A 12,986-nucleotide genomic window follows, 5' to 3' on the forward strand; every position below is an offset into this window, starting at 1 on the left:
TAAAGTTTGGCGCGCGATGTTAGAAAAACCGGTGTCTCATTTGTGATCTAAGTTTGACACTTTATTGATGCTGTAATAAAAGGAAACGTGCGTCTCCATTTCCTTCAATGTGAAAGTTTCTGGAAGTGAAACCACCATTCTCAAATCTCAACTATATACAACTAATGTCCTGAAGAGACAAAGAGAGAGAGACAGAGACAGAGATGTGGGTATTCTATCTGATCTCGCTCCCTCTCACCTTGGGCATGGTAGTAACCACGTTGAGGTACTTCGCTGGCCCAGACGTTCCTCGCTACGTCCTCTTCACAGTCGGTTACGCTTGGTTCTGCTCCATCTCCATCATCATCCTCGTCCCTGCAGACATTTGGAATGTAAGCTATCTTCCCACCAACTTTCTTGCTCAAATCTTATTAGATCTTTAATCTATCCCAATCCTTCTTTTTTTAATTAATAATTCGCAGAGCAAATGCAAATACGAGATTGTATGATAGATTTTCGATTTCAGAATATCTGAATGGTTCTGGATCTGATTAACATTTTGTTGAATTAATTGGTTATCTATAATTAGGTTTGATGATCGAGGAAACTGGATTAAAGGTGGCGAATTTGTATATTTTAAAACATATTTTGGGGGTTTTATTATTGAGAAAAGTGATCGCTTTATTGAATCTCGGCGATTAAGCTGCAATTACTTTGTTGAAATATAATTTAGTATAGTTGGGTTTGTTACTTGTTTTTAATCAAAAGAAAAGAATCGGTTTTCGTGAAATAGACAGCTTCAGACTTTGTTTGGAATTACGATAATAGGTGTGGATCCATAAGCTGGTGGTGGGATCTGTCAACAAATCCATAAGCTTGATCTGTTGTTGTCTCAACTAATGATTTGGAGGCTATAGAACTTGTGATGCATACTGTTGCAGATGAGACTAATCAAAGATGTAACAAACCTCAAAGGATTTTGGGATACAAAACCAATTTTTTTTTAATCTGTTTATTATTCTCCGTGACTTGTTGATCGTGTACTCTGCTTTTGATGAAGTTTCCGCGATTTTATTTTAACAATTTTCTTCCATTCAATAATAATTCTTTTCCCCATGATTCAACAATTTGTTTCCTTGGTTATGAGTACAAAGTTGATGAGCTTTACAGGTGTGTAAGGTGTAAACCTGTAGTTATGATGGGTTTGAATTTTTGACTTGGTTCGGTGAATTTAACTGAGCCCATATTTTTCATGCAGACGATACTTGATCATGAAAATAGAGGCATTGCTTTCTTTTGGAGCTGGTCATATTGGAGTACATTTGCACTTACTTGGTATGTTACACTTAAACTGGGAGATTGATACTTCTCTTTTTATTCTTTTTCTTCTGTTGAAATTCGTTTGAAGAAGTCTATATGATTACATGGTTATCCATTTCATTCTACCATATTTTTTACGTGTTGTGGTTGTTAGGGGAGATGATTCTTCTTATTAGTTTTACAAGTAAATATTTTACCAATACAAATTCTAAGATACCTTCTTAAGAGACAAAAGCAATAGACAATCATAAGAGACCTACTTAAAGAGACAAAATCATCAAGCAACTAAACAATGAATCTATCCATATCCATTTACTCTGGAATTATTCTGAAAACAAAATCCTCAAACAGTAGCCCTTGACATTCCTTTAAGAACTTAGACCTTAAAAATATAAGCTTTAATGTTGTGGACGATACCATGGACCCATTTTATCAAGGTCCCACAAACCATGAAGGGAAACAATCTTCGAAGGATCCGACCTCTAGAAGAGAAAGTCAATTTATACCAGCTATAGGAAAAGGTCCAACATGGAACATTGCGATGTCCAACTAACTCTGAAACTGGTGAAAAATAGTACCAAGCAATGTTGCAATGGATGTGAAAATGGTTGATGGTTTCATTGCTAGATTTGCACATTATACGAAAGTCCACAATAAGTCTATGTTGAGAAATTAAATGGTCAACTATGTGAATTTTATCCAGAGAGGTGGATCAAACAAAAAGAAACACGCTGTGGAAGGAATTTCGGAACCCAAAACCATTGAAGTAGGATATGCAAGAACCAAGTTTGAGTCAAATGTTGAGTATAAGGGTTTGACATTGAACATATTGTCCCGATACGTTGACCACATACGATTATATTATAGTAAAGAGTGGAGAGCAATATCATTATGATAGGTAATCAAACTAGCATGGTTTTATGATCTCCTAATCGTTAAGATTTCTCCTATAGCCAAAATCCCAAGTTGTCATCAATTTGAAGGTCAGAAATCAGGACCATTTGCAATAACTAAAATCCTTCTAAAACCCTTCTATATAACACTCTAGAAATCCTTTCAATGCCTTTTATTTTCACAATAAATAGGGAAGTAGACATTGGATTCCTCTGTCTCAATCCTTTGATACTCTCAAAATATATCGTGGGAGACCCATTAATCAAGATTGAAAATTCGGTTGAAGACACATTTCTGAACCCACTTCTTCATTTCTCTTTGTAACTGATTCTCTCCAACTAGTAATCAGGTAACTCATAAGCATTTTCTGTTTATCAAATGTCCATAAAGAATGTATTAGGTGATCCATCAAATGGACTAGCCATTATGATATTCAACACCATACTTGCCTTTTCTTGGGATCTAATTTACCCTATCATTTGTATTATCAATAATCCCTATGGAGACTGAAATATTATAGGAGCCGATGGACGAGTACCTTTAAGAATCTGGCTAAGGAAGGTATGGTCCCATGTTGCGTGCCAACTTTGTTAACGTGCATGGAAGGTGGAAGTTGGTATATTTACATCGTAGTAGAGCGGAGTTGTTAGTAAAATCATTGTGAAGTACATATTTCCTATACCACAGTTGGATGATATGCTGGATATGTTGGACTGATCAATTTTTTTTTCTTCGAAACTAGATATGAGGAATAGACATCACTAGATGTGGATTAGAGCATGCAATGAATGAATGACAACAAGGAAAAAAAAAGGATAAAAACAGCTTTCAAGAACAACTCCAAGGATAAAAAGAGGCCTTGTGTCATTACTAAAGTTAGTGAACAACTTGAGGACACACATTTTTCTTTTCAAGTGGAGGGGACTGATGCAGGATAGGTCACAAATGAATTCATGGAGTGCCTAGATTAGAAGAACTTGGGTCCAAAGAACAAATATCTATGGATCCTAGCTTTCGAGGGACGTAACAGTTATTAGAAACTTGTTTGAAATTGTTGGACAGTCCAATGTTTTACCTTCCTACTTTTCCCATGTACCTAAAATAACTCATATAAATTGTTAGACTGTCCAACGTTTTTTCTGAAGTCGACAATCATGGGAAGCTAAAATGCTGGTCAGTCCAGCAATTCTAGAAAATGTTGGGACAGACCAACATTTTAAATTGCTTTGGGTAATCCTTGAAAAATTACTATTGTTTTGGTGGTAAACATTAAAATCAACATTGTTTTAGTAATTTCCCTCAATTTGTTGGATGAGTACGCTGGTGGTATGAATTTCTATGACCAAATTATGGATCTAAATGTTTTATTTATGGCATGGGAATTGAGTTGTAAAGACTTTTTGTTTATTGAATGCATTTTGCGTTTAGGCTTTTATGAGTTTTATCTGCATCCTTTTGAACTCTTGGGATTGCTTGGAATAGCACCCTGTTGGAGATTTTCCCTCTAGATTTCCATTTAAGAAATCTTGGCTTTGAATGGTGATTCAATTGAAGTTTGTTTCTTTTAGAGAACTTCTTCTCTACTTTTCCTTGTGGATTCAGTGATTTGTTCTAAGGAAGAAAATGGTGATCTTCTCCTTTTTCTACAGTATTTCAACGGTGTCATTCATCCACAATATGCTACTCATAAGAACAATACTGAGCTCCATTTAAAAGCCAATTTTCAAAATCTTGATTTCATTAGTTCCTGCCGAAGTTACCTTTTGTAAAGTCCACCCATTGAATATTAATTCTATTTTTTTGGGCTTCTTTGTCTATTGGAGTCACAGTTATTCATAGCTATTTTGATTAAGTGAAACTTTCTGCATATTAACAAGGTCACAGATTTTGAAGTTTAGGGATCAGGGGGATCAATTATACAATGTTAGGTTTCTGATATTCACGCGCACACACACACACACACCCCCCCCTGGCACAATCCCTGAAACATTGATATTTCTATATTACATTATTTTTTAGTAGGAAAGGGTCATAGTTATTGTGTGCACAACACTTTTTTTGTGCATGCTTGCTTTTGTATCAGTTGCCTGCCATCTCCTTCATGATTTAGTCTTGAGGTGCAGCCCCCCCACCCCCCCAAAAAATAAGAACATAAGCAACAAGAAAAAAAGCAAAAAACACACAAATGTTGTCACCCTTTGAAATTTATGGGTTCTCCACTTTATAGTGCAAATATGAAGTATGCATGATTTTGTGTCCTACCTTACTGCTATGTCCTGCCTTGCTGCTATTTCCTTTACATAAAGTTGATGAATGCTTTACCATATTTTTTAATGTACTTCTATTCCAGCAATATACATTCCTCATTGTTTTATATTACGTCATGCTCTAAACAGGGCTGTGGTGCCCGCTATTCAGGGTTATGAAGATGCTGGGGATTTCACTGTGAGGGAAAGATTGAAGACTAGTCTACGGGAAAACTTAGTCTTCTATCTAAGTGTGGGGTCTATTGGGATTTTTGGACTTATTCTTCTCGTTATTATGGGCAGACATCGGTTTGTTTCTCACCCTACCTAAACATATTTTGTTTGATATCAAACCTATGTTTTCCAATTTAAACTTTTGACTTTTTTCATTTGGAATTCTTGAGACTGTTAATGGCATGCTCACACTCAGAATCTGCTTCTTCATCTCATTCTATTTCTCCTCCCTGGTCCTGTTTTATGGTTCTCTTTGTTAGAGTGTTGTCAATACAGCAATTATGAACTTCCTTGAATGTAAATTGAAACCTTCCAAGTATTGTTCTTTTATTTCTTCCTCGCTAATGCTGTAATATTAGTGTTCTTTTTACCCCATATTACCAATGAATAACCAAGCATAGGCACTATAAAAACGTCAAAATGCAACTATTGTTGAATTCATATATATAGTGGTGATGGTTTCTGCATGCAAATTACCTTCCTGAACTACTCAAATAATTTTGCTGTACCCACGTACTAAAGAAATTGTATTGTTGAGTGACAGGTCTTAGATTCCAAAAACATTTGCACATTTGAGTTCCTTATCATTAAAAAAAGGTCTATCAGTAACAACACCAGCTTCTTTAACTTATCAAAAAAAGGAAAAAGAAAAAAACAGTAGCAGGACCAGCTTCTCTAAGTTTAAATTCAGTGTGTCAATGCATGAGTGCTGACCCAAAATCCTTACCTGATCATCATCATCTACGCCTTATCCCAACCGTACAGTTCCCTACTCCAGAAAAAAGAATATAAAAGATACTAGAAGAATGAGTAATTTTGACTCTGTTGAAACTTGTTTAATTTGTTAAAATTAATCTTGAAATGACTGGATGGTCACCTCAACCCCCCTTTTCTTTTTAATAAAATTTTCACCTATCAAAAAAATAAAAATAAAAAATCTTGACTTGAATGTGAAATGCTTTTTCAATTTTCTTACTTTTTTATTTTTGCTATTTTAATGTTTGGCCTTGGTTGGCTCATTGCAAATCATCCGAAAATGCAAATGTTTGTGGCTGTATGTGTTTGCTGTCGTAAACATTTTCAAGGATTTGCAGTTTACTGTGCTTGGTGGCTTTGATCTGGACATAAACGAAACCTTCTTGGCAATTCTTTGAACACGACCTTTGGTGGGGAGGAGAGAGAGGTGAAAGATGATAGAGGTGTTGGGTGTCATAGGTGAAGGCAATGGTGGTGGTGGGGTTGAGAAAGAGAGAGGGCAATGGTGGTGGTTGGGAGATGTGGTGCGGAGGGGTGGGTGGGGGGGGGGGGGGGGATAGTTGGCTGGGCAGTGAAGAGTGGTTTCCAATCTTTTGCTGTACTATTTTGGCTACAAACAATTCCACCAATTTGGGCAACATTCGGTAGGCTTATAGAAAATATTACTATTTTTTGCAGTTGTTTGGCACTCACCATGCAAGTGGAAACCATAAAAAGCATAGATCACCACAAATCCTTGCATTATAACTTACCAAGTGGTTTCTTTATTTTGGTAAGTAACTAAAAGGTCAATTGGTCAATGATCATACGAGTTATTTTTGGCTTAGCATAGGTGCTTTTTGTGCTTGTAAATATGACAGAGCATGTCAAGTTTGGCATACAATATGTGGAGGCCGGAGGTTAGATAGAGTTAGACGATTCAATAATCTTAAAGTTTGATGATTAAGCCCAAACGTGTGTAATGTAAGAAGCCCTGTAAGCATGCTTTTTAACAGTAAAAGATAAATGTACATTAAATAGTATGAAAATTTTATTTAGAAGAGAAAATTAGGTAAAGCAATGATTTTTTTTTTTAATCCCTTTCTCATGGGAGAAAGGTGTTTTTCTTGATGTTTTTAACCTTGAATAGCTAATTATTATTTAACTAAAGGTTGGGAGGAAAACAAAAAACAGAAAACAATGTTAAACCTTTTAAGCTACCACAACTGGCATTATAATGCGGTGAGCAGAAGGGTTTATTCAAATACACTAATAGAACTGAAATTCTATTGAAAGACAATATCACTTACAAGATAAAGTAGATCCGTAGATCAATACATGATAAAAAGGACAACGAAAGGATAGAATTGGAGAATGATTCCAACCCAATGATGTTAGAAAATCTCTCATCCTAATATTATTGAGGATCAAATTGAATAGATTAGCCATTCTAGATTAAACACATCTTGCTATCTTGAAATTGTCTGGTGTATGTAGCAGCATACCCTTTTGTACCTCAAAAAATGCCAATTTCCCTTCCCAATCACATCCATTATGTGGGTTTATGGTAGCTCCCTTTTTTGGCTATTCTAGAATGATATTTTTCATTTATCAACTCTTTATTTCTGTATTGACAGGGGTGGCAGTGTTGTGGGTTTAGCCATGGCTTGCTCGAATACTTTTGGACTCGTTACAGGTGCATTTCTTCTTGGCTTTGGTTTGAGTGAAATTCCAAAGAACATTTGGAGAAATGCGGATTGGAACATCCATCAAAAAGTCCTCTCTCATAAAGTTGCTAAAATGGCTGTGAACCTTGATGATGCCCATCAGGAATTTTCAAATGCTATTGTGGTAAGATATATCCCATTACAAGCTAAGCATATCTCATTTTGGTGCTTGTGAGTTCTTATATTAATCTATTTAATTGTCCTTGATTTCATTATATATTTTCTTTGGAAAAAATGACTACGTTCACCTTATAATAGAGAGCTAGTGGTTTTGTAATATAACCCAATATGCAAGGGGTTCATCTTTGTTTATGGAAGTTCACTAGAAGAAGAATCGACAAATTCAATGTGCATTTAGATGTGTAGAACTAATATCTTTTTATATTTCATACACATACAAAATAAGCTTTATTACTACGTCAGATTACAAGGGATGAGTAAGGTTTAATCTCAATCTCTGCAATTTCAAAAGCTTGGTTTGTGGTGACGGTGCTACCTTCTGATGCATAAGAGAAAGGCTTGACAGAGTTTGATATTTGTGCAGTCTCCATGAGCCCCAAGTGTAAACTTTGTTTTTTTTGTTTTTTTAGGTGCATCTATTTCTTCCAAGAGCTAAAAACCAGTGTCATGTTTATGGTTCTTTCTCTCTCTCATTTCTCTTGGTGCTTCCCTAGTTCAATATTATCTCTTTTTCAAAGTTGTCAAGCTTTGGCCTTTACCTCTGGTCAATTATATATTGCACAACCTTTTGCTGATCCTTGAACCAATCCTCTAGTTTCCTCCACTGGTACTTTCCTTAGATCTGGCAATGCTTACCTTGCTCCTTATTAGTTTACTCTGGGGGTTATCGACTCCAAGGCCTCAAATCACGTGACTGGACAGTCAGATGTGTGTTCTTATTTCCTCTATTCTATCATTCATTTATCCATTACATTAGCTGATGGGACCTTGTCTACAATCCTTGCACATGGTTTTTTATTATTCTTTTTTTTTTTTTTTTCAATTTGTTCCAAGTTTGCTGTTAGAAACATACCAAAACTCTGTATTCTTCCATCACTTTCCATCCCTCTTATTGTGTTTTTCAGAATTTAACAATGGGGAAAGGAAAACAAATGTTGGAGGATGTGAGGAAGGTTGCGTTATTACCTTCAATCTGAAAAGAAGAAAGCAGCTTATCAAACATCTGCTATACCACTCCAATGGCATTGTTGCCTTGGACATCCATCTTTGGCAAACTTACATCTTTTAGTTCCATCTTTGTCTAGTGTGTCTTCTCTAGGGTGTGAGCCATGTCAATTAAAACAAGCCACATCCTGCATTTTTAGCTGTGTTGTTTGACATGTGGACATTAACTAGCTTGATTCTGCCCTTTCTTTGGTACACATGATTAAAATACTAGTGGAACTACATCCATATGAATCAAAGTTGTGTATGATTTGATCAATACTCATCCATAGATAATTCATTTATTGATTTCTCAGTTATTGTTTGTTTTTTTCATTAGGTCGCTCAAGCAACATCGAATCAGATGTCTAAGCGCGATCCTTTAAGACCCTACATGAATATTATTGATAACATGTTGCATCAGATGGTACTTCTCCTTCTTGTATAGGTCTTCTGACATAACAACTTCCAACATTATATTGCTGGGAAGATGCTAGTCTCTGTAATGTTTTCTTAAGTTTCCTTTCTTCAGTTTACAGAAGATCCATCCTTCAAACCACAAGGGGGCAGATTAGGAGAAAATGATATGGACTACGACACTGATGAAAAATCAATGGCTACTCTTAGACGTCAACTGAGGATAGCTCGAGAGGAATACTATCTCTACAAAAGGTATGCATAAACTGATTTAGTCAAGGTAGTGAGCTTTTGGGGTGTTGTTTGTCTGTAGTAGGGCAATAAAAAACGATGGACAAAAATTTAATTTCCAGGGACAAAAATTTAATTTCCAGGGGTAAAACCATCATGAATTCCTTCCTTGCACATAAAAGAATGTGGAAATTGTCAATCACCTTCTGTATCGCTGTCCTTGCATGTCATGTGGTATCACTTCTTTTGCGCTCATGCTTATTGGGCTGTGCCTTCTTCAGTGAGGGGTCTTTGCCATAACTAGTTTTTTCCATGCTATTTAATTTCTGTGGAGCCTCTTATCCTTCGCCATTTGTTGGTGTATTTAGAGAGTGAGGAATGCTGGAGCCTTCAAAGGAAAGAAAAGAACGTCAGCGCTTTAGTTTTAGACATCAAATGAGCTATTTTTTGGGTCCAGGGTTTATGAGGAATTCAAGGAAGTCTATGTCAAAGATGTCATATTTAGGTGTGACGTTGATGGTGTGAGAATGAGGGCTTTCATTGATTTTGAGTTTTTGAGTTGCTGTTGGTAGTCTATTTTTTTTTTTTTTTTTTTGGGTGTTTTCTTTTGTAGTGCTCTTTGGTAGGTCTCCTCGACCTTTAGATGAATCTTTTGCATTTTGTACTCATTTCTCTTGTGAATGGAAGTCTTTATTTATCGAAGATGTCATATTTAGACGTGATTCTTTGATGGTATGAGAATGAGGGTTTTCATTGATTTTGAGTTGCCTTGGTTGTTCCGTTGTTAGTAGTCTTGTTTTTTTGAGGGGTGTGTTTTCTTTTGTAGTGCTCTGCGGCAGGTCTCCTCGACCTTCAGATGAATCTTTTGCACTTTGTATTCATTTCTCTTGTCAATGGAAGTCTTTATTTATCAAATATGTCATATTTAGGCATGATTCTTTGATGGTGTGAGAATGAGGACTTTCATTGATTTTGAGTTGCCTTGGTTGTTCCATTCTTTTGTAATGCTCTGCGGTAGGTCTCCTCGACCTCCAGTTGAATCTTTTGCACTTTGTATTCTTTTCTCTTGTGAATGGAAGTCTTTATTTATGTGAAAAAAAGAAAAGAAAAAAACATGGACAATAGGATTTTGGAGGGTTGATGAACCTGGCTGATGTATAGGTTCATTTAGAGGATTCAAAAGGGTTTATGGATGGCTTAAAGGTAAAACAATGTATACACTTATCCAATATATATATATATATATATATATATATATATATATATATATGAGTAAAGAGTTTTAGTTACATTTATTGTCGGAATAGTATTCTATTACAATTAATTTGGATAATCTGAAAATAAAAACTTTCTAAAATTCAAATTAAATCGAACTATTTTCAAAATAAAAGTTATCTAATAATGGGCTTGAATCAATTTAGGAAACTATGGATTCGTAACTCCATTTGGTGATTTAAATGATTACACGATAGCTGTTGATCTTGACCTACCGAGCAGCCTTTTTTTAGAAAGATAACTAGCTTCCAATGGAGGACCCTGATAAAGTGGTGGAACTCTTGTATATTAGTTGATTGATCCATAATCAGTGAAAAACAGCACACGCTGATAAAGTGGTGGAACTCTTGTATATTAGTTGATTGATCCATAATCAGTGAAAAACAGCACACGCTTATGGCCAACACTTGGTGCAAACCTGATGTGGTTGGAAAGTTGTTAATGTATGTCCTTAATCAAGTCAAAACAAATGCTTGGGACTCCTTACCCAATAATTGTGAAATTAACTTTGTATGAACTCTACCATAAGTTTTCCACATATAAATAAGGACTAAGTGGAGCTTTTACTTCCTCTTTCTACGCCTCTTGATCAGGTGTCTAGGAAAGTGGATAGCCTCAATGGAAATTAAAAAAAAAATTCATTTGAGTTATTTCGCATTTTAAGGAAGTCAAATTATTATGTATGAAAATTTTGTTCTTGTAGAATTTGGATTAGGAAGATTCTAATGATAGTTTCGTTCTTTCCTATGGTTCCATTTGTTTTAAGACAAGATAAAAAAATCCTGTGTTCAAATTCATGTTTTAGATATTGAGCCGTAGGCATCACGTGATAATTATTCTGAGCTCAATCGGTGCTTATAATATCTTATTTACATGGAGCTTATGTCACCACTAGTAGTCAACATACTAATATGCTTTTTTATTTTAGCCAGTCAAGCGAAAAACACTACACCAATAGTCACTCTCTTGTATTACTTCAAACCCAATCCCATCTTCCTACAAAATCTGCAAAGCCCACACCCCTAAGTTCATCTAAAGTTTGAGACCACAAGAAAATAAGACCCAAAATAGCAAGAATAAGATCCGGTGTGCCCCAAAGACTTTGCTTCAAAGATCCTTCCATTACGCTCCTTTCACAAACTCGAACAAATAGCAAAGTGGATAATACTCCACAATGCCCTTTTCATCCCAGAGAAAGCTCCCAACGTGCAGCCATGACTCAAAGTGGACTCTAGTTGACATCGGTAAGCAAACCAAAACCCTGAATAAACCCAAAAAATGGGACTAAACCTCTTGGGCCACCCTGCAATGTATTAGCACATTGTCTTCCGATTCCGCCTCCCTTAAGCACATCATGCAACAATTGGCTGCACTCATTATCAAGAAGTCCATCGTTTGAATCCTTTCCAAAATTGCGGTCCAAGTAAAAAAACCTACCTTAGAAGGAACTTTAGGTCCCCACACCACTACCTCCAGGAACGAGGGAGAATCATTACTAGCCAAAGACTGTTAAAAAGAACCAACCGAAAATAAGCCACCCTTACTCTCCCTCTAAATTCCTATGTTCTCCCTCTTTAGTTCAAAATGAAACGAAGTAGTGCAATTTACCAATCTCCCAACCTCCTCTACTTCCCAATCGTTAAGAGCCCATCGGAACTCAAAACCCCACGATCACAACACGTTTAGGCATCGCCTAAAGCTAGTAATTGGTAGTCTTTTTTTTTGTGGAGATCGAGGGGGAAAACAAAAAAAAAAAACTCATCCATAAGTGGCACATGGCTGCACCAACTATCCTCCCAGAATCTTACTCTATCCTTTTTCCCTGCTTTGAATCTTGTTTTCAATCTAAACACCAGTAACACCTTCAGAATTCCTTTCCAAACTCCACAACCATGAGGTGCCCTCACCACACCACTCTCCCACCCAAACTGATCTTCCCAAACTTTGCTGTAATAACCTTCCTCCATAAACTATCCACCTCCACCCCGAATCTCCAAATCCATTTCCCCTACAAAGCCAAGTTAGCCACTCCAAATTTTTTGATCCCAAGACCTCCTTTATTCTTTGTCTTAGTCACAACCCTCCAACTCACCAAATGATGCTTTCGATTCACTACTTTATCATGCCAAAGGACATCCTGAATCATCTTATCCAAGTTTAACTCGACCTTTTTAGGCATCTAGAACAAAGAAAGAAACTATACTGGGATGCTAGAGAGAATGCTCTTAATCAAAGTCACCTTGCTCCCTTTGAAATGTAGTTAGCCTGCCACGCCGCAAGTTTCTTGTTCACCCTTTCCAACACTGGGTCACACATTTTGGAGCACCCAATGGAAGGCCTAAGTATGAAGTGGGGAGATTGTCAACCTTCCAACCCAAAACAACCACCAAAAGAGTTACATTTGGAACCCTTCCAACCACAAAAATCTTACTCTTCTTCATGTTTACTGGAATGCCAGAGATTGCTTCAAAGCAACAAATCAAACCTCCAAGCCTCCTAGCTTGCTCTAACGACACATCTAAGAAAACAAGAGTATCATCTGTGAACTGGAGATGTGACACTGCCCGGCCTGTTGTTACCAACTAAGAAACCACTAATGTCCCCAACCGCCACCCCCCTCTCCAACATTCTCCCTAGTGTCTTCGCCACGATAATGAAAAGGAATGGGGAAATAGGGTCCTCTTGTCTCAGACCTCTAGCACTTATAAGAAGCCTTCAGGGGACCCATTCACAAGAACCGAGAAAGAAACTGACAAGATGTACC

The 12,986-nt window shown here is 36.6% G+C and overlaps 1 protein-coding gene across 3 annotated transcripts in view; it reads left to right on the plus strand.

The window, feature by feature from the left end:
• LOC147406852 (uncharacterized) overlaps nucleotides 1–12,986 on the plus strand; it is a 30,490-nt gene continuing 17,504 nt past the window's right edge. Inside the window, exons 1-6 of one of the 3 annotated variants that reach the window (XM_086435145.1) lie at nucleotides 1–371; nucleotides 1,238–1,314; nucleotides 4,590–4,748; nucleotides 7,046–7,259; nucleotides 8,640–8,726; nucleotides 8,832–8,971. In XM_086435145.1, the coding sequence (XP_086291271.1) occupies nucleotides 204–371; nucleotides 1,238–1,314; nucleotides 4,590–4,748; nucleotides 7,046–7,259; nucleotides 8,640–8,726; nucleotides 8,832–8,971 (845 nt within the window). In that variant the 5' untranslated portion in view covers nucleotides 1–203. Of the gene's footprint in view, nucleotides 372–1,237; nucleotides 1,315–4,589; nucleotides 4,749–7,045; nucleotides 7,260–8,639; nucleotides 8,727–8,831; nucleotides 8,972–12,986 lie in introns of those variants that run through there. The other 2 variants (XM_086435144.1, XM_086435146.1) reach the window with 2 other exon arrangements.

Source organism: Akebia trifoliata, chromosome 3 (genome assembly GCF_017979445.1).
Source record: "Akebia trifoliata isolate Shusen 1 chromosome 3, ASM1797944v1, whole genome shotgun sequence".
NCBI classification, from domain to species: Eukaryota; Viridiplantae; Streptophyta; class Magnoliopsida; order Ranunculales; family Lardizabalaceae; genus Akebia; species Akebia trifoliata.